Raw genomic sequence first — 22,745 nt, 5'->3', positions numbered from 1 at the left:
AGATAGAAAGTCTTGACGATGCATAGAATCTCGACGTACGCTGTTAATACACAATACTGGATACAGTTCAATTTGCTGTGAAGGATACCTTTATCAGAATATATTGTTCAAACCTTCAAACAAATCTTGCTTAATGCGCAACCCAGTACTCAATCAAATTGCGAAATGCTTCAATCATACTCCATCGATTCCATCGATCAATTGTTGTTAGTATACTCACATTTCAGAATTAGTTCACTTCCGCTTGATTCGGAAAATTCTTGTTGGTGTACATCCGTAGTATGGCCGCCACCATATTGAATCTAATGGGATCTGATGACATCTCGCAGAACACGGCAGTTCCATGTGGTTTCAAAATTTAATAGTGAACATTCACCTCTGAGAAATATATATATATTGAAATATGATTTTTTCGTGGACAAACACAGTCGCTGTAGTGTTCATTGAGTCCATTTGTTACAGATTTTTTGATCCGTTTGTTGATTTTTTACGAAAAGACGGTTTTGTACCTCTTGACTTGCTCATGGTCATCATACTTCCTGCACTTGAGTTGGCCTTCATGCGTTTTAGTGACTGGACACATGGTTTGGTTCCCATCAAATAGTCCGATTGGCATCCTCGTTTCTTATGCCGATCTTCTCACTGATCAATGTTCTCACTCAATAAAATTACAAATGCTATAATAATTAACTAAATAATACTTCAAAAACAAATCAAAACTATGGTTATACAGGAAACAACAAAAACTATCACTTATCGCCGCTAGATGGAACAATGACTAAAAGACGTCTTCATTACAAAAACACAATGTAAACTTTTTCTAGTCTTGATTAGATAAGAAATAATACAAAAAAATATGCCTGACTACAGAGAATTCTAATTATATAAGTGCTTTATAACTTTTTAGTAGCTGAGCTTTTATGAAAATATTGGTGTGAAAGAATGTAAACATAAACATTATTTAAAAAAACTTTCAGTACAAACTATGGATTTAAAATCTTTATAGCTTTCTAATAAAGATATGTTATAAATGGCTGACTGGTGGCCACTAAAGCAATTATTATATACGAGATGTTGTAAATCTACTATCAAACCCGACTACATAATATGTCCTATTGGCAGCCATAAGATTGATGAATCCTATTATTATGAGGTTATATGGTTAAGACAGTATAGCGAGAATATTGCCAATATAGCACAGGGTGATAGGACTATGTACAGTTCTAGTACTGTATCTGTAGTGTTATTATTATATATCTTTCTGATCCAATTACATGGTGTAGGGATGCCCATAACCAATGGAAATTATCAGAACTTTGCGAAAAATATCTTGACAATACCACATATAGATCCATATTTATTCAAAACAGCTACCCCAGACAGATACAATCTGCCAGATATTTATACCCTGAATTTATAGCTATTTTGACAGTAAATAAGACCCATATATATATACTTAAAGAATTTTGAAAATCAGGACCTATTTCAGTGACACGTCCCTGATTGGTAATTTCTATATAGTACCCCCTTCTCTCGAAACTTGATGACAGATATTTTATATAATAATTGAGCATATTAGCAATTTCAGATCACAGTTAGTTTCATTCAAACTCATTTTAAATGATAACCTAAAATGTTCTAATTTGCAGTGGAGTAGGTACATTCCACTAAATAAAGACTATTTACATAACATTGATTTGTAATTCCTGAATACATCTGTTCAAATGCTCAAGAACAATTGGACGAATCTGTATAATATAATGTCCTTCACTTCCAGTGCTGTGCAATTAACACATTTTAACCAATATCAATTGCAATTGTTATCACTCTGTCGTGATCTAAATCTAAAACTGTAATTACTGTGCAAAGATTTTAACACAATGGTTCTCCCAGTCGACTACAACCACTCTACATGGTACATCATCAGTTACTGCTACATCTGATGGTAAATTCAGTCCATCAGTGTTCTTATCAATACGACAGATGAAACGACCACTTCTATCAAACTTTTGTACCTTATTATTCGAATTAGCCACATATACATATCCATCATTATCAATAGCAATGCCACGTGGTCTGTATATCTGACCATCTCCTTTACCTGAACACTTGAATGAATACATGTACTCATCATCTGTATTGAAGACTTGTATGCAGTCATTGTCATAATCACCTACAAATAGTAATCCATGATTGTCTACAGCCATGTGGTGTGGTCCCTTAAATTGTCTTGCTTCACTTCCATAACCTCCTCCAAATGATTTGATATAATCTCCATCTTTTGTGTATTTTCTTATCAAGTGACCATCTTTATTTGTCTCATCACCAACCTTCCCATCCCAGTCAGATACATACACCATACCATCAGCAGGCCTAACAGCAATGCGTTGAGGATGCTTTATGTTCTCACTGAATTGTTTGATCACATGACCATTCATATCACTGATAACAACTTGTTTATTATCAAAATCTGTCATGTAGTATTTGCTATTGAATATGCACACATCAAGTGGAACGCATTTTTCAATTTTTATAATATTTTTATAATTTCCATCCTTGTCTGTAATTTGTAGTCTTTTATTACCCCTCTCAGCTGTAACAATGTCACCATTCTTATCTATTGTGACACCAATTGGCTTATTATATTCCCCTTTTCCACTGCCATTTTTACCAATGGTCTTCACCAATCCTTTAATGACATTGAACTGTGCAGGTGTTCCTGGTATTGGCTGATTGTCTATTGTCAATGACACTTTATATTTTCCATCTATTTCTCCATGTACCATCACTGTGTGTGTTCCATCATTGTTATCCTGTACTTTGATATCGTCACTTGATCCATCAGGTTTTGTTACTCTAGCCTTAACCACCTGGCGTGGAATGACTTGTTTTCCTTGTTTATCTCTGGTTGTTACCATTAAAGTTGCAGTGTCACCTTTGATCAGTTGTTTTGGGACATTATCAAGACTACAGTTTTGTTGACATGCGTTTGTTGCCAGTATTCCTACATCATCTCTCCCTGGATGAGGTTTGAACTCTATTACATCAGGAATAAGTTGTAGCTTAGTTTCCATGGCAATCAACCCATCAATTTGTTGTTGGTAAACTTGTTTGGCACTCAATATCTGTCCAGGATTCCCATGTTGCACCAGTGTCTCTAGGTAGCTGCAAGTACTGACTATGTTTCCATGTTTCATCTCCAGTTCATCAACTTTGATTTCCATATTCTTTACTCTAGCTGTATATTCTGTCTTCAACTCATCCACCAATCTTTCCTTCTTCTGCTTAACTACCTCTATTTGTCTTCTCAGATCTTCCAAGATTTCATCTGTTTTCTTGTTTATCTTTGCTTCTTCTTCTTTACAGCAGGTTTTTAGTTTATCACAGGCTGCCTTGGCTGACATTTTACTTGTCTCAGCTTCATCTGCTTTCACTTTTAACTTCCTGACCTTCCCCTTTAATTCGTCAGAATACTCATCTGCCACCTCTTTAATATATCTGTGTTTGTGTTCAGGAACTCTATGATCTATGATTGTACACTCCATACATATAGGTGTCTGACAGGTATCACAGTAGTACTTCAACTGGTTACCTGTGTGGACATTGCAGTATTGTATCGACTGTACAGCAAATGGCTTCTTGTTCTTTGTCTCTTGATATTCGTCAACCGATAGAACCTGATGAGATTTTGTTGTCTTGGTTTTTTTATGTACTCTAGTACAAGGTGTACAGGAATACTGTTGGCATTCAACACAGATGGAGGTGACTTCATTTTCTTCACAAAATTCACACACTTTAGGGGTACCAGCTACCAGTTTCTCGGGTATCTTGTCTAGAAGTGAGCTCATGAAGAAATTAGACTGCAGATCATTGATAGGTACCTTTACTGACCTGTTACAAGTTGGACACATCAGTGTATCAGCTACTCCTTTCTCAGCTAGTTGTACTAGACACTTCTTACAAAATGTATGTTGACATGGTAGTATCTTTGGGTCTGAATACCGCTCTAGACATATAGCACAACACAGGAAGTCTTCATTAATCTCCGCCAAGACAGCACCAGCATCTACTACATCCGAGGCAGCTGCAGCCATGGTTAGACAATAGTCTGTAATATATAATGTTAAAATAACACAAGTCTAATATTATAAAATCTGAAGTGAAATCATATCTCCCATATATTAACTCACTTTTAGTTTGTGTGTCTCTGGTGAAAGCAGGTTATATACTAGTCTTGCAGATTATACACTAGTCTTGTATTTGTGTTCATTGATCAATGAATTTTAAATGCACACATTCCATTTTCATAAAGTTTGGAAATCATAAAATGATGAAAAATGTTTTTTCTGGAATTATATAATGGTCTATATAGATTAGATCCATGGGCATTTAACGATCTAGCCTTAAATTATGCTGGAATGGATAAAATAAATAAAATAATATTTTGTATATCATTTAGTGTTACACCTGGGGTAATGGGGTTGATCAGCTTGTGGGGGGAATACTTGGAAGCAAGTTGAGAATTTGACCAAAATAGTAAAACTGAGTTCCTAAATCCAGAATCGTTTATATGGTGCACAGATACATATACCATCCCCTACTGAGTTTAACTTTAGCATATTTTCACTAGCAATTATGCAATATGTTATAGATAACACATTTTATAAGTGCTTTTTATAAATACTGAGTAGTATTTATAATTAACATTCTAAGGGTATGTTTGTAAATGAAATAATAGATTCTCCAGTTAACTTGTATGACTGGCATAAAATCTAGTACTTGTATGAAATTTACACGCACCAGTAACTAAAATATAAACAGATATGTGACTTTGGATGATTTCACTCATTGTGCCATGGGAATAGGTTGACATAGGATATATTTGCATAAAGCAATTGAAGAACTGATTGACATTAAACTAAGCGTGTAATCAAAGAAAGCTTGGAAATCATTGAAGTATATTTTATTTTGGCAACAGACTTGCCTTTGTCTGTACCAAGTTTCATTGAAATTTGATAAATAGTACTATATCTGTGGAACACCTATGAATTGGTTAATTTATGCAGATAAGATAATTGTTAAGCACATAATCTAACCCTGAACATGTATAAGGCATATGAGTGGATGATATATTTGTGGAAAAGCTAAAAATTGGCTAATTAGGTCATTAATATGCATGTATTTTAATCAAAAACATCAGGTTTATCCAAAAATATATATGTACCAAATTTCATTGTAATATGTTGGTACTTCTTCTTAAAATTGGCTAATTAATATGCAAATTAGGTAATTGATATGCAATAATTTCAATAAAAAAATAATCAAGTCTGAATATTCCAAAGCATCTATGCACATCTATTTCATTAAATTTGATAATCTATTCTGTAGATATCAGTGGAACAGACACACACACACTTCCCCGTGCAGTGTCTGACCTGACCTAGGAAGCTACAGAGAGACGCAACTAGACTCTGCCACAGGTGACATTTTACACCAAAATTGTTGGTATTTCGTGTTTTTTTAAATTTATTTATTTCTTATATCCCAAGCTTCTGTTGAAAAAAATGTGATATTTAAAATAAATATATCAAATATTTTTACATTCAGCGCTAAAACCTTAAAATGTTAAAATAATGAAAAAGTAGATGTGAATTGTTTATTTAATATGAAGTGCATTTGTATTGTTGCCTTGGGGTGATGTGGACGCATCGCCCCAGCCAAGTTTTTAGTTGACTGCTATGTGACGTCACAATTAAGTGACTCAGGGAAGTTTTTACCACCCATGCTTGCAGAGCCAGGGATGTTTGGAAAAAAGATAGCGAACGACAAAATCAAAAGATCAAAAGGTGTTTAGGTAATTTTCGCAAACATAAAATGCAACTGGGCGTGATTTAAAAATAAATTTCATACATTTTAAACAAGATTGCTCACATATGGACCGATACATCTACTTCCTCTGAGAACACTTTCGTTGCCACAGGTCACTAATGCCACATCGCTTGGCGCACCCCCAGGGAGCAACATGAACACACTAATGGCAAAGCAAAATGTAGATCCAGTCATTAATAGTGGGGTTTAAAAAGGCATATACTTTTTATTATTTTGATGACCATAGTTTTATTAAGGAATATAATAGTAAGGCTACCACTGTGTACTTTACTTATTTTACTAGTACCTGGAATAAAGTGTATGGTAAGAAAAAGTGATGGTGTGTTTAGCCTTTAGTGCCTCGCTAATGTTAACATACTGATAAACTATGTTTGAAGATTTGCTATTTTCCTATTGGACCTTGAGCAGAGGTGAGAGAAGGGTATTCAGTAAGTCTGATTTGTGCACTATAGCTATAGCAAGTTTGATAACTGTGGGACCCTGCACAAGGTAATGGGGCAGTGTTGAAGATGACCCCCCCCAGCGTACACACAGTAGTAAATTTTTTGTCAAATTTTCTAAGCATACCCTACATGTATTTTCACCCTCAACCTTCAACTTAATTTTTGTTGTCAAATTTCCCAGCCACCCTACAGAACTTACATACAATTTTCACCTTAATTTTCAACTATTTTTTTTCCAGTCCACGTACCCAACATTTACATACATGCGTTTCATATAGGGGAATGTGAATGTTTGCATTGTGGGATTGGTTGTAAATCTTTGAAAGGTCTCATGCCACTAATCAACCAATGGCTGCTCGTAGCCATTTAAATGCCTTGCAAGAACCAATGACATTTTTTAAATATTTTTTTCCTTAGGTGCTCCCTGTTTGAGGGCGTGATTACCTGGGTCAAATGTGAGACCAACATGTCGTCTTTTGTTTACTACTTAGCAGCTGTGTACCTGATGGGTTTATTCTGTGTGTAATTGGATTTTCTAATCTTGGTGTTTTTCCAGTGATTTTTCTAGGTGCAATCCAAATACAGTAGGTGTGTCTTGTTTACCTGAGATTCGTAAGAGTTTGAGATGGCCAACATGTTAGTTGTTTCATGTGGTTGATTAATGTCATGTTGATTTCCCATTTTTGAGCCATGTTTTCAACTTTGTTCATTATTTTCATATAGCAATCTCGTCATATGAGATTGTTGTTTTGACCATAATTATGGCTCTATTCACTGGAATTTATACATTTTTGGCAGATCTCATCTTACATAACCAAAGTTTACTTTGACCTAATTATTATAAGTTTTGACCTCTTTTGACCTTGCATAGATGTGATAATTATGAGGTTGTGTGTTTAAGCATACATTTCATGAGATCAGCTCCATTTGGCAGGTGTAGTGCAAAGTAATTGGAAATCTTTTTTATTTTTATTTTACCACTTTTCTTGCTTTGTATTCAACTATTTAGACACAATGGAGTAATTTTTTATCCAGAAATGTTATATTTTGCTATGCGTTTCACCCATTTCTGTCAATCTCTTATATCTTGGTTGAAGATTTTGAAAATTTGTAATTCGGTATATTTTTTGCCCTAATCTTATTAATTTGATTTAGGCTGGGCTGTAGTCTGTAAATATAAATGTTTCTATTAAACTGGTCTAAAAATTGTATTCATTCATCAATGAATTATTCATGTCACTACTAAATTCAGTGGCCTTAGGAATTCTGAGAAAAATGCGTAACCCCCATTTTATGGTTTTTTTGTGTTATTTTCACATTATGGCAGACAATCTTAACAATTTGTAGTGCAGTCATTACTAATGTACCCTATTCAAAATTTAATGAGGTCAAACTCCCAAATATTCAAATAAATTCTCAAAATTGTGTTGTGTATCTTGTCACTGACAAGTTATTTGCATACTGTCAGTATATTAGCCAAGTATTACAACTCTTTCAATTTCACAATTATTGCTCTTTTCTCAGAATTTGTGTTAATAGTTTGCTAATTAATCCCATCTTGAGTTTATTATTGTACAGTGCTTGTAGCCCCCCCCCCCAATTAATCAGAAATGCTGTTGATTTGAATTTAATTTGATCAGGGATGTGTAATATGAGTATTTTATATCTAGACCCTTTTCTGGTTTGTATATTTTTATATTTATTTTTAAATCATAAAATTGTTTCCTTCAACTACTTTTTTTCACATAAGATTTGACTAAGCTTTTTATGTAGAGCAAATTCTATGTGTGGCCATGGTAAATCAAACCACTGTTGTGTTTTGGTATATCCAAGGTTGCCCGTCAAGGTCTCCAGCCTAAATGCAGATACCGTGGAATTGTTTTTTTGTTTTTAATTAATTGGAGAAATAATGAGCTGATGAATTGAGACGTTTGATTCAGCAGAATTTTTTTTTATAATTATGTGATAAACTACCTTCAATTGTCATAATTCTATGTATCATTTTTAGAAATTCATTAAAATTACTAATCATGGAAAATGTTGATCTGTACTTTTATGTGGTGAAGGAGAACATTATACTTTATAGTACTACATCTAATAATCAGGCTTATATTCATTGCCTACCATCTAATTTAGTGTTATGCTGAGTGTGTATGTTGCCAATTTCTACAACTAATTGTCTAGGTATAGGGCGCCACCAAGTGGTAGATGTTGATAAATAAATTTTGGGGATTTATTTTGCATGGGAAATTACTGGTCTAATGATATTCCATCATATACAAGATCAACAAGAACTTTATTAAATGAAGCATGTACGTAGCCAGTGTGACTGAAGAGCACTGTGGTTCAGAATAGAGTCATCCTCCCCACGTGTTCTTACCATAATGGTCTTTCTGATTTGTTTGAGCCACATATGATGTATTTGAAAATCTGATTTTATGGATTTATAAAAAGCATCTAGGCTGTAGAAATCTGAGACAAATTCACTGTTATAGTTTTTGTAATACATGTATGCATAATGTTCCTCACACAGGTTTACTCGATCAGGGATGTCTGTGACAGCAAGTTTAGATAATAAACTGAATACAGACAAGAATACAGTTTTGTTTTTAATATTTGACTCTTTAGTATTTTCTGTTTTGTTTTTTTTACAAACAAAGCATTTACAATTGTTTTCTATTTGCTTCAGGCATGTGGAACAAATACAGGCACAATCAGAGATATTAAGGGACTGGCCATTTTTCTCCGGCAGGGAGGATGCCAGGGAAAAACAGGGAGACCAAGCTATTTAAAAAAATGGATGGGGGGGGTATGCCTTCACCGCATTGCCTGGCGGGGGGTATCAATTTTATTATGTGCAGAAAGAAAATACATAGTTTAAACAGACACAACATTTACATTAATGATTTTTGGAAATTTTTTATTGCACAAAAATATTCAATTTCATGAACTTTCTTTTAACACTTTCCAAATTCAAACTTTTATGTTTGTAATATAAAGTTTAATGTATTTTTTAATTGTTAATAAACAACCAATGCATGCACTCAAATAGTTTTCTTATTTGAATGACTCATCAGAATACCAAAGAAAAAAATTAGTATGATATATTTGAATATATTTATCAATTTATCATTAATAAAATGATATGAATATATGAACTATTTGTAACTGTTAAATGTCAATATCAGAAGTGTTTTTTTAATGATTACTATGATTTGAAACAGTTTCGTGTGCTTCACATGTTCATTTGCCTTAAATAGCATTGTGTGGTTCATCACTGCCGTCCATGGAATCTTACCAATATCAATTTAGTCGCTTGTGGTAAAATTGATTAGCAAAAAAATGTTTATCACCTTTGTCATCATTTTTAATTATCCTTGCTATTTTCAACACAAGAGTGAATAAAACTGACTGCAAAATACGCCCATCGAGAATATATTGCAATATATTTCAATTTATTCTCTGGTATTACAATACATTAGTATAGTAATAATTAATATATATTACATGTACATTCTTTTTATTATTTTATTACTGAGAATGAGTTATATATTTGTTTTGTACTATAATTTCATATCTATATTAAAAAAATTATGTGGGTTATTAATTTCCATAAACAATATTCAAATATCCTTCTGGAACATCAACACTTACAGTCATTGGAACAGTATATCAAGGATCCATGATGCAAAGCCCATTCCATAAAATTTTAAATGTTCCTTGGTCGAAGTAAGAAACTAGGTGATAATATCAGAGCATGGGTCAGTTTTATTTAGGAACTCCTGTCAGAGCAACTGCACAAAACATAAGGACAAATTAACAGGTTCTAAGGATGGTATTTTCAGATTAACACTAGTTGTCACCTTATTTTCAGATAATGTGAAGGGGTACACCCTGTTTTGTTTTTTTGTTTGAGGTGGGTGGCAAAGTCTTTTTATACTTTGCGAAATCAGATTCCCCGGCACTCCCGGGCCAACGAAAATGACTAGTCCCTAAGAGCAGATACCATCCATGTTTTAAAGTTAGCACTTATGTTATGATACTATTTATTTGTTGATGCTACACCACACTTAAAGCGGAGGTGTCGTTGTGTTTTTAGCGTGTGTTGTTATTGTCGCTCGGGACTCAATTCCCGCGCGTGCGCAGGTGACGATCCTCTCGCTTTAATTTATGGACCTGCATGTATTTTTATCAGGATGGACAATTCTGGAAATAAGTGGTTTTACTCCACCATGAATAGGGTAAGGTCTTTTTTGGTAAACTGGTTTTCCATAAAATTATTTGAAATCAGTCTGTAATTTAAAATGCTTGGCTACACTATTCTTCAAGTGAATTTCAGTAAGACAAGTTAGGATAGTTTGAATGTTACCATCAAAACATAATTACATAATTACCCAATACCTTGAAACAAATAACATAATTTACAATAATCAAGCAGGGTTCCGTAAAGGTCACCACACAACAGACCACATTTTTGTACTGAAAACAATTGTTAAAAAATATCTCCAGCTAAATGGAAAATTATATGCATGCTTTATAGACTTCCAAAAAGCCTTCGATAGTGTCTGGCGTAATGGGTTGTTTTATAAATTACTCAAAAATGAAATAAATGGCAAAATCTATAATATTATTAAAAATATGTATTGTAATACAAAAGCATGCATTCGTTTAGAAAACAAAATCGCGGATATATTTGAGACAACAAAAGGTGTGAGACAAGGCTCTGTTATAAGCCCCACACTATTTAATTTATATGTTAATGATATGAGTAAATACTTGGAAGACAGATCCCTTGATCAGGTCACACTACATAACACAAAAATTAACTCGCTACTTTACGCCGATGATCTGGTGCTAATTTCAATAACAGAAAAAGGCCTACATAGTGCATTAAATAAACTGCAAGATTATTGCCAAAAATGGAAAATCAAAGTAAATCTTGCGAAAACTAAAATTCTTGTATTCAGAAGGGGAACACTACAGAGAAATGAACAATTCTATTATCAAAATGAATAACTTTGCTCATATAATTATCTTGGAATAATCTTTCAGTCAAATGGAAAATTTACAGAAGCTAGAGACAACCTAGCAGATAAAGCAATCAAAGCCATGTATGCACTAAAGCAGTCTTTACCAAAAGAAACAGACTGTAAAACGTACATCCATCTGTTTAATATATGTATCAAACCAATTTTACAGTATGGATCTGAAATTTGGGGAATGGAAAATATGAGTAACAATAACTGGGACAAAACTAAAACAGAAAAAGTGCACCTAAAATTCATTAAACAACTACTTGGGCTTAATAAATACACAGAGAATAGTGCATGTCGGGGTGAAATTGGAGCATTTCCATTGATAACTGAAGTGAAAATCAATATGATTAAGTTCTGGTCCCGTGTCACAGACAAGTCACAAAATAATTATACAAAGATAGCGTTAAGCGATCAGACTTTGTCAAAAGCACAATGGGAAACATCAGTCAAAAATAGCTTGACAGATGTAGTCCTCTCTAAAACATCACAGCTATCACATCAAAATATTAAGGAAATTAGCAGCACTATTAAACAACAATACATAACATACTGGAGAGAGAATATGACAAATGAAAAAACAAAACTGAGAACATACATTAAATTTAAAATTAATTACAATCTGGAAAATTACATTAATGTTTTGGAAATAATCAAAGAATATCAATGGCTAGATTCAGGACAAGTAGTCACAATCTAGCCATTGAAAAAGGCAGACATACCAATCCAAAAACCCCATTAGAAAATAGAATTTGTAAACAATGCCCATTACAGGAAGTTGAAGACGAATTACACTTTCTTTTAGTTTGCCCACGATAACAAACAGATAGAAATGATTTTATTTCCAATATTTTATTCCCCGAAGAAATCATTACCAACCTGCAAAAATTCACATATTTAATGAAAAGTAATGACAGAAATATAATAAAACTTTTAGGGGAATTTTTACATAAATCATTCATTTTAAGAAATGAGCTTTCTTTGTATATAATACCTTGACCCTTTTTTTCTATTTTTTTTTACGTTATCATACTTTGATATTATTTTAATCTCTTATATATTTATTGCTGTAAACCAATAGAACATTTGTAATTCTAAGGATGCAATAAAGTTATTATTATTATTATTAGTTACATTGATTTTTATTTTCAATTTTCCTCTGATTCGGTCACTCAATATAGATAATTTTGTTTATATTACCAAGAATGGCTTGTTTAACACTTCCAGACTTTGACTGGAAATACTGATACCAACATTTCCTGGTCATAATTTCTTGCTGTATGAATTTTGTACAATCAATCTTTACATATTTGCCCTCTATCCTCAGATAGTTGTGAATAGATGTAAATTTTTTCCACAAAGACAAATGAGAATGTTTATAGCATTGGCTACCCCAGACCATTCGTCCCGGTGTTATCGCTATCGCCTAGCGATAACACCGGGACGAATGGTCTGGGGTAAGCATTGGCTGACAAATATTTTCTGGACTGTCTTATGGCTTTTGACTGTTGTATTAATACACAAGAGACATGTCTTTTTTAAACATACATTTTAAAAGCATTGATGTGCTTCAATTACCTGTCTCTGAGTCTGGCTACCAGGTATAATTTTCTTGAAAACATTCTGTAGACAGAAAACTATTTTTTCTACAACATTCTTGATAACCATTAATTCCCTACAAACATCAGAACCTTTTTTTTCTGCAGACTTGTAAAGTTTGTCTATTACTGACAGACAATGTCTGCTATTTGACGGCAAAGACAAAGAACCCTTGATGAACATCATGAATACCAGATACAAACCGAAACAGATATTTATTTAGTGATGATCAAAACAAAGAGAACCGAACAAACTAGACAAAGAAATAACCAACTCCGACACAACCAAACAATCTAGTAATCTGAAATAAGACAAAAACATTTTTAATGTCATATATAAGAAAAAATAATTTTCTAGAATTTAATATGTTAATAACCAGGTTAAACAGTACATGTATTTGAAATTCTGTGCCACTATGTATATAGTACAGAATTAGAAACAGGCCAGTTGATAAACTAAAATTGAAGGTCAATATTCATGTATGTACATGTATTGTAACTGAATATGGTGCAGCTGACCATCAGCATCATGTCAAATTAAATAGTTGATAATAGTTTTGGAGTGTGGACATGATAATCTAAAATAATTTTTCACCATACACTGAACAACTAAAAATGTAGAATATGATAATAACCCTGACCTTCCAAGTGCAACATGTAAGTTCTTGGTTGTTGTCACCAGCCGCCATATTATTGGAAAATTACTGATTTATAGTGACTTTCAAAAACCATCGAAACGCAACTTGGTTTGTTCAGTGAAAATACACCAGAAAATACATCAGTGAAAATACACCAGAAATGCAATCTGTAAGTCACACCTCGATCACAAAAAATATCAATTATAATAAAATAAACCACAAGATGATAACAGATAACCTGAAAAACACACCTATTCGTCGATGCCTTACAAAATTGGCAAAATTCTTCACTGTACAGCCACACTCATACACATGAGGGCGCTATTCATTTGAAATGAAACAGCTTATTTTTATGCAAATTAGTTAGGCAGGCTCAAAACTGTAACCGCAATAGCCATTGTGTGCTTTGCACACAGGAATCAAATTTGTCTGAAATATGCTCACTCACTAAAAAACATGATTATTGTACCCTGTGGTACCCAAGGCACTAAGTCAAACAAGTATGTTAATTAATTAAATAGTAATTACCAGTAATGAGTATTCTTGTGTTGACCTGTCTTTAGAAAATGTATACTATAACAAGGGGGTGGTAAAAATTTCATCAAGAAAATTAATATACCTGTGGTATCCCACATGAAAATTATACAAAATGTCAATGTCTGTTTTATTTATTACAAACTGTCACTACAGGTAATGTTGTTAAAATGGGTTTTGTCTGGATAAAAGTTTTTTATTCTTGGATTATGTTATCAGAAGTGTTAAATATAATATAACATCTTGTTTGAAATGCTGTTACACGACTATTAAGAAAACATAGTACAAGACAACTTTTTGTAGAGAAATAAGCCACAAACACGGTGCTAAAGTTTCACAGGTCACAAACTTGTGAACTTACTTTCAAGATGGCTGCTTTTGTTATGTAAAGTATTTCCTTGTATGTGCAGACAATTCTTAGCAATCTTGAATACAATTCTCGCAATCAATGCATATTTTATATTTGTGTTATTATAAATTAGAGATAAGATATATGTTTGTTTCATGTGAGATGCAGACATTGAAACTATCTTTACAATGTAAGAATGCCCCGTCGTAATTGTTACACAATTCAGTCTGTTCACACAGTATAAGATTTATATAGTTTTCCACACCCACTCACTTTGTACTAATTTCTGCTGAAAAATAGTTAAATATAAAAAGCATCTTACTTATTGTACTCACTGTCTACAGCTTTATAAAATTGTATTAGGTCTCTGTTTTTGTTACCTACCTGTGTTTTAGATTCAATAGCTTACAAGCGTATATATAAGGTTCCTGTTTCCGTCTCGACAGACAATGTCCTACTTGTATGACGTATGTAGATGTACTGGTAAAAGACTGGGCTTTGTGTGTCAGGTGGTCAGGTGACCTTTCACCTGTTACTAATCATCACATTTCAATGAAACTTGGTACATCAATGTCTGAGGACAATGCACAGACCTGATAGGTTTCAGATTATTATAAATTTGCATAATTAATTAATAACAAGTTTTGATATTTCAAGTACTAGTAATCACATTTCAATGAAACTACTACGTATATGATCTAGGACAATAGACAGACCTGGTTAGTTTTGGGTTAAAATCTGTTCATATTTATTACCTGATTTGCATAATTAGTTTTCAAGTTTTCCAAAATCTCAAGTACAAGTAATTTTGAATTATCTTTTAATGTGGCCAATACTCTCAGCACACAGTTCTTTCTTTAATTTTAGTTATTTATTAGAGAGCAACAGGTTTTATCAGAATGTATTGTTAGGGTAATACTCAACTAACAATACAATGTATTTGATCGGGGCGGGAAATGTGAATGCAGGGCGCTTGTTGACCGATGCAGGGCGCACGACTACCTATGCAGGGAGCACGACTTCCTATGCAGGGCGCTACGCCCTGCCAAAACCCCTCGTGGAGAACACTGCCAATCTAAGATGCAAAGTAGTAGAAAAGTGGAGCAAAATGCGAATCTAAGATGCAAAGTAGTGGAAAAGTGATGCAAAATGCGAATCTAAGGTGCAAAGTAGTGGAAAAGTGGTGCAAAATGCGAATCTAAGGTGCAAAGTAGTTGAAATGTGCTGCAAAATGTGAATCTAAGGGGCAAAGTAGTGGAAAAGTGGTGCAAAACGTGGAACTAGGACGTGACACTATCTTGGAACATATTAATGGGCAATGGGGTTCCCCGACCTAAACTCCATCCCGGTTTGTTGCACGTTCTTTCTTTAATATGAAATAATCAAATATGAAACATATGTAATAATAACAGAACCCCACACCCTCCCCGAGGCTTTCGTTGCGTATGAAAGTTACTTTCAAATGAGATGCAGTGTATTCTGCTGTATTGAGAAATACTATGTCAGCTACAAAAGATTTTTTAAATTGTGCTCTTACTTCTTTATGTAATATAGTTCGGATAAATTGAGTGTAACCCCAATAAGAGGATCGGCAAGGGGTATTTACTGTCGGACGAAACTTGACCAGTATATTCACCTTTCAGTAGTGTATATAACTACATAAAAACATTTGCCGAAACTAACAATATTTAATCAGTAAATTGTTCGTTTCGCTAATTACAGATAGTCTAAAACATGAGTCTGGCATGTTATTGGATTTCAAAATATGTCTGGGATAAGGTAAGTACATTTTATCAATGAAATGAGTCCGGCGTGTTATGGGATTTTAAATTATGTTTGGGATATGGTAAGTACAATTTATCAGTGGAATGAGTCCGGCATGTTATTAGATTTCAAATTATGTCTGGGATATGGTAAGTACAATTTATCAATGGAATGAGTCTGGCATGTTAATAGATTTCAAATTATGTCTGGGATATGGTAAGTACAATTTATCAATGGAATGAGTGTGGCATGTTATTGGATTTCAAATTATGTCTGGGATATAGTAAGTACAATTTATTAGTGGAGTGAGTCTGGCATGTTATTGGATTTCAAATTATGTCTGGATATGGTAAGTACAATTTATCAGTGGAATGAGTCTGGCATGTTATTGGATTTCAAACTATGTCTGGGATATGGTAAGTACAATTTATTAATGGAATGAGTATGGCATGTTATTGGATTTCAAATTGTGTCTGGGATATGGTAAGTACAATTTATCAATGGAATGAGTGTGGCATGTTATTGGATTTCAAATTATGTCTGGGATATGGTAAGTACAATTTATCAATGGAATGAGTGTGGCATGTTATTGGATTTCAAATTATGTCTGGGATATGGTAAGTACAATTTATCAATGGAATGAGTGTGGCATGTTATTGGATTTCAAATTATGTCTGGGATATGGTAAGTACAATTTATCACTAAAATAATCAAAAACAACCTATTGATTTGTTGCTATAATTTTAACTTCTCTCCCTAGGAAATTATTTTCACTGAGAACAATGAGATTCTTCAGCAACATGAATTTAATATTCAACTCTAATATTTAATAATTCTATTTTCAGATATCCCACTTAGTGACTTGAGGCTGTAGCATTATTATTTTGATTTTATTTGCTGTACCAACGTATTCATCTCCTACAAATCTATCAGCAATGTTTGTTTTCTTTTTCTTTTACGGGTAAGTAATTATTCATCTACACTTACCATATATATAATATAATTTGTAAATGCACACCACAACAAAAGTAGAGTAAAAAACACATATTTTTATTGCAAACAGAAAACTGAATAAAATTGCACTAACTACAAAATACAAAACTATAAAAATACAAGACTGTAAAAAGGCTGGGCAGGGGGCCCCTTCGGTCGGTGGGTACCAAGGTCACGCAGGACCAGGGTCACACAAGGTCAAGGATTTCCTGCAAGAGCCGAAAATTTGGGGGGTGGCCATGAAAATGGCCGCCGCGCCCTTTAATGGGGGGCAGGATGGAATCCTTAGCCCAGCCACTCGACAAAAGGAGCCACACAGGTAGGATGAAGGGGTAGGTGGTGGGATAGCGAAATAGAGCCAGCGAAGCGTAGCAAACTATGAATGAATGGGGAACAAAGAAAATCTAAGAAAAGAAGTGACGCTACGTGTCGAGTGCAAAATAAAGACTGATTGGCTGAACAATGTTGACCAAAGGAACAACTCCCTGGTGGACAAAGGTCAAAGGTGACTGAAATCGAGGGGCATGTTGCTTAGTGCATTTACAAAAATAGATTTGACACTTACAAATCTCCACTTTGTAAATGCACACCACAACAAAAGTAGAGTAAAAAACACATATTTTTATTGCAAACAGAAAACTGAATAAAATTGCACTAACTACAAAATACAAAACTATAAAAATACAAGACTGTAAAAAGGCTGGGCAGGGGGCCCCTTCGGTCGGTGGGTACCAAGGTCACGCAGGACCAGGGTCACACAAGGTCAAGGATTTCCTGCAAGAGCCGAAAATTTGGGGGGTGGCCATGAAAATGGCCGCCGCGCCCTTTAATGGGGGGCAGGATGGAATCCTTAGCCCAAGCGAAGGGCATGAAGAATGAGAGTGACCGAAGAGACCCCCATGAAGTAAGTATTAGTAGGTAGGAAGGAACACTCGGCCCAGGGGACATGCAAATGGCGACCTGGGGGAGTTGGGGTCCTGAGTGCCAGGCAGCTGTGCAACCCAGGTGGATGATGGGAATGGACTGCGGTCCAGTTAAGAGCATGAACATGGTGACAGGGGAATGTTTGTAGGGAGGAATACACTGTGCTCTCGACCTACGCTGTCAATGTATGTGGGAAAGGAGGAAGGAACACTCGGCCCAGGGGACATGTAAATGGCGACCTGGGGGAGTTGGGGTCCTGGGTGCCAGGCAGCTGTGCAGACCAGGTGGAAAATGGGAATGGATTGCGGTCCAGTTAAGAGCATGGTGAAGGGAATGTTTGTAGGGAGGAATACGCTGTACTCTCGACCTACGCTGTAAATGTAAGTGGGAAAGGAGGAACACTCGGCCCAGGGGACATCTAAATGACGACCTGGGGGAGTTGGGGTCCTGGGTGCCAGGCAGCTGTGCAGCCCAGGTGGATGATGAGAATGGACTGCGGTCCAATGCAGAACAGGCACAAGGTGAATAAACACAAGAATACACAACGCAAGTTATGAAAACAATGTACTGAATCATATCGTGATTGTTAATGTTTTTTAAAAGCGAGCCACAAAAGCCAAACAGGTGTTTGGCCGAAAATAGATGAGTTACACGATTGACAATGCTTGGAATGCCTGTCTCAAAAGCTGTTCAGGTGTTTGAATGTAAACACGGTAGCAATTACTAGACCATCTACCAAGCGTTTGAATGAGGTGGTCGGGCAGATGGACACTTGCTGCAGTCGTAGCTGCTCCGATGCGAAATGAATGGCCGGCAAAAAGCTGGGGTTGCAGGCCCAGTCTGGCGAGGAGAGTGCGCAATGAAGTCGTAAACACATCACGGTTAAGCGGAGTTCTTTCAGGCAGCAAGAACAATGGGTCATTAGGTGTAGCATTCATACTTTTGCGAACAGAGAAGAATTGATGAAGTGTAGATGCTGGACATGATTGGTTGTGTGTAGGGAACAAACGAAGTTCGAACCCTCGTCGAAACTGGTCGGTCTTTGAAGTTTTTATACGAACTGATGCACAATCAACCTGTCCTGCAACCATGATAAAAAGTTGATTGCTTCAACATCATCAATGTTGGTGTAGAACACCACAAGTTGGTTGCTTCAACATCATCATTGTGGGTGTAGAGCACCACAAGTTGGTTGCTTCAATATCATCACTGTTGGTGTAGAACACCACAAGTTGGTTGCTTCAACATCATCAATGTTGGTGTAGAACACCACAAGTTGGTTGCTTCAACATCATCAATGTTGATGTAGAACACCACAAGTTGGTTGCTTCAATATCATCACTGTTGGTGTAGAACACCACAAGTTGGTTGCTTCAACATCATCAATGTTGGCGTAAAAACCCAAGTTGGTTGCTTCAACATCATCAATGTTGGCGTAAAAACCCAAGTTGGTTGCTTCAACATCATCAATGTTGGTGTAGAACACCACAAGTTGGTTGCTTCAAAATCATCAATGTTGGTGTAGAGCACCAAATGTTGGTTGCTTCAACATCATCAATGTTGGTGTGGAACCCCACAAGTTGGTTGCTTCAACATCATCAATGTTGGTGTAGAACACCACAAGTTGGCTGCTTCAATATCATCAATGTTGGTGTAGAACACCACAAGTTGGTTGCTTCAACATCATCAATGTTGGCGTAAAAACCCAAGTTGGTTGCCTCAACATCATCAATGTTGGCGTAAAAACCCAAGTTGGTTGCTTCAACATCATCAATGTTGGTGTAGAACACCACAAGTTGGTTGCTTCAAAATCATCAATGTTGGTGTAGAACACCACAAGTTGGTTGCTTCAATATCATCACTGTTGGTGTAGAGCACTACAAGTTGGTTGCTTCAACATCATCAATGTTGGTGTAGAACACCACAAGTTGGTTGCTTCAACATCATCAATGTTGGTGTAGAGCACCAAAAGTTGGTTGCTTCGACATCATCAATGTTGATGTAGAACACCACAAGTTGGTTGCTTCAACATCATCAATGTTGGTGTAGAACACCACAAGTTGGTTGCTTCAACATCATCAATGTTGGTGTAGAGCACCAAAAGTTGGTTGCTTCGACATCATCAATGTTGATGTAGAACACCACAAGTTGGTTGCTTCAACATCATCAATGTTGGTGTAGAAAACCCAAGTTGGTTGCTTCAATATCATCACTGTTGGTGTAGAGCACTACAAGTTGGTTGCTTCAACATCATCAATGTTGGTGTAGAACACCACAAGTTGGTTGCTTCAACATCATCAATGTTGGTGTAAAGCACCAAAAGTTGGTTGCTTCGACATCATCAATGTTGATGTAGAACACCACAAGTTGGTTGCTTCAACATCATCAATGTTGGTGTAGAAAACCCAAGTTGGTTGCTTCAATATCATCACTGTTGGTGTAGAACACCACAAGTTGGTTGCTTCAACATCATCAATGTGGGTGTAGAACAGCACGAGTTGGTTGCTTCAATATCATCAATGTCGGTGTTGAGCACCACAAGTTGATTGCTTCAACATCATCAATGTTGGTGTTGAACACCGCAAGTTGGTTGCTTCAACATCATCAATGTTGGTGTGGAATACAACAAGTTGGTTGCTTCAACATCATCAATGTTGGTGTAGAAAACCCAACTTGGTTGCTTCAACATCATCAATGTTGGTGTAGAGCACCACAAGTTGGTTGCTTCAACATCATCAATGTTGGTGTAGAACACCACAAGTTGGTAACTTCAACATCATCAATGTGGGTGTAGAACACCACAAGTTGGTTGCTTCAACATCATTAATGTTGTTAAGAACACAACAAGTTGGTTGCTTCAACATCACCAATGTTGGTGTAGAACACCACAAGTTGGTTGCTTCAACATCATTAATGTTGTTAAGAACACAACAAGTTGGTTGCTTCAACATCATCAATGTTGGTATAGAGCACTACAAGTTGGTTGCTTCAACATCATCAATGTGGGTGTGGAGCACCACAAGTTGGTTGCTTCAACATCATCAATGTTGGTGTAGAACACCACAAATTGGTTGCTTCAACATCATCAATGTGGGTGTCGAACAGCACGAGTTGGTTGCTTCAACATCATCAATGTTGGTGTAGAGCACCAAAAGTTGGTTGCTTCGACATCATCAATGTTGATGTAGAACACCACAAGTTGGTTGCTTCAACATCATCAATGTTGGTGTAAAAACCCAAGTTGGTTGCTTCAACATTATCAATGTTGGTGTAGAACACCACAAGTTGGCTGCTTCAATATCATCAATGTTGGTGTAGAACACCACATGTTGGTTGCTTCAACATCATCAATGTTGGTGTGGAACCCCACAAGTTGGTTGCTGCAACATCATCAATGTTGGTGTAGAACACCACAAGTTGGTTGCTTCAACATCATCAATGTTGGTGTAGAACACCACAAGTTGGTTTCTTCAACATCATTAATGTTGGTGTAGAACACCACAAGTTGGTTGCTTCAACATCATCAATGTTGGCGTAAAAGCCCAAGTTGGTTGCCTCAACATTATCAATGTTGGCGTAAAAACCCAAGTTGGTTGCTTCAACATCATCAATGTTGGTGTAGAACACCACAAGTTGGTTGCTTCAACATCATCAATGTTGGTGTAGAGCACCAAAAGTTGGTTGCTTCGACATCATCAATGTTGATGTAGAACACCACAAGTTGGTTGCTTCAACATCATCAATGTTGGTGTAGAAAACCCAAGTTGGTTGCTTCAATATCGTTACTGTTGGTGTAGAGCACTACAAGTTGGTTGCTTCAACATCATCAATGTTGGTGTAGAACACCACAAGTTGGTTGCTTCAACATCATCGATGTTGGTGTAGAGCACCAAAAGTTGGTTGCTTCGACATCATCAATGTTGGTGTAGAAAACCCAAGTTGGTTGCTTCAATATCATCACTGTTGGTGTAGAGCACTACAAGTTGGTTGCTTCAACATCATAATGTTGGTGTAGAACACCACAAGTTGGTTGCTTCAACATCACCAATGTTGGTGTAAAAACCCAAGTTGGTTGCTTCAACATCATCAATGTTGGTGTAGAACACCACAAGTTGGCTGCTTCAATATCATCAATGTTGGTGTAGAACACAACAAGTTGGTTGCTTCAACATCATCAATGTGGGTGTAGAGCACCACAAGTTGGTTGCTTCAACATCATCAATGTTGGTGTAGAACACCACAATTTGGTTGCTTCAACATCATCAATGTTGGTATAGAACACAAAAAGTTGGTTGCTTCAACATCATCAATGTTGGTGTAGAACACCACAAGTTGGCTGCTTCAATATCATCAATGTTGGTGAGAACACCACAAGTTGGTTGCTTCAACATCATCATTGTGCGTGTAGAGCACCACAAGTTGGTTGCTTCAATATCATCACTGTTGGTGTAGAATACCACAAGTTGGTTGCTTCAACATCATCAATGTTGGCGTAAAAGCCCAAGTTGGTTGCCTCAACATCATCAATGTTGGCGTAAAAACCCAAGTTGGTTGCTTCAACATCATCAATGTTGGTGTAG

At 35.7% G+C, this 22,745-nt stretch overlaps 1 protein-coding gene across 1 annotated transcript; it reads right to left on the bottom strand.

Moving 5' to 3' along the window:
• Window positions 1–1,537: 1,537 nt before the first annotated feature.
• LOC146737871 (E3 ubiquitin-protein ligase TRIM71-like) lies at window positions 1,538–14,977 on the bottom strand. The gene is made up of 2 exons (XM_085504716.1): window positions 14,869–14,977; window positions 1,538–4,108 (listed from the first exon to the last, which is right to left on the bottom strand). Exon 2 carries the CDS (start codon window positions 4,092–4,094, stop codon window positions 1,857–1,859), a length of 2,238 nt encoding a protein of 745 aa, XP_085360842.1. The 5' UTR covers window positions 4,095–4,108; window positions 14,869–14,977; the 3' UTR covers window positions 1,538–1,856.
• Between the last annotated feature and the right edge of the window lie 7,768 nt (window positions 14,978–22,745).

The sequence above is a fragment of the Saccoglossus kowalevskii genome, chromosome 10, assembly GCF_978046115.1.
Source record: "Saccoglossus kowalevskii chromosome 10, keSacKowa6.1, whole genome shotgun sequence".
In the NCBI taxonomy this organism is placed as follows: Eukaryota; Metazoa; Hemichordata; class Enteropneusta; family Harrimaniidae; genus Saccoglossus; species Saccoglossus kowalevskii.
This window is presented reverse-complemented; position numbering and strand designations above follow the sequence as displayed.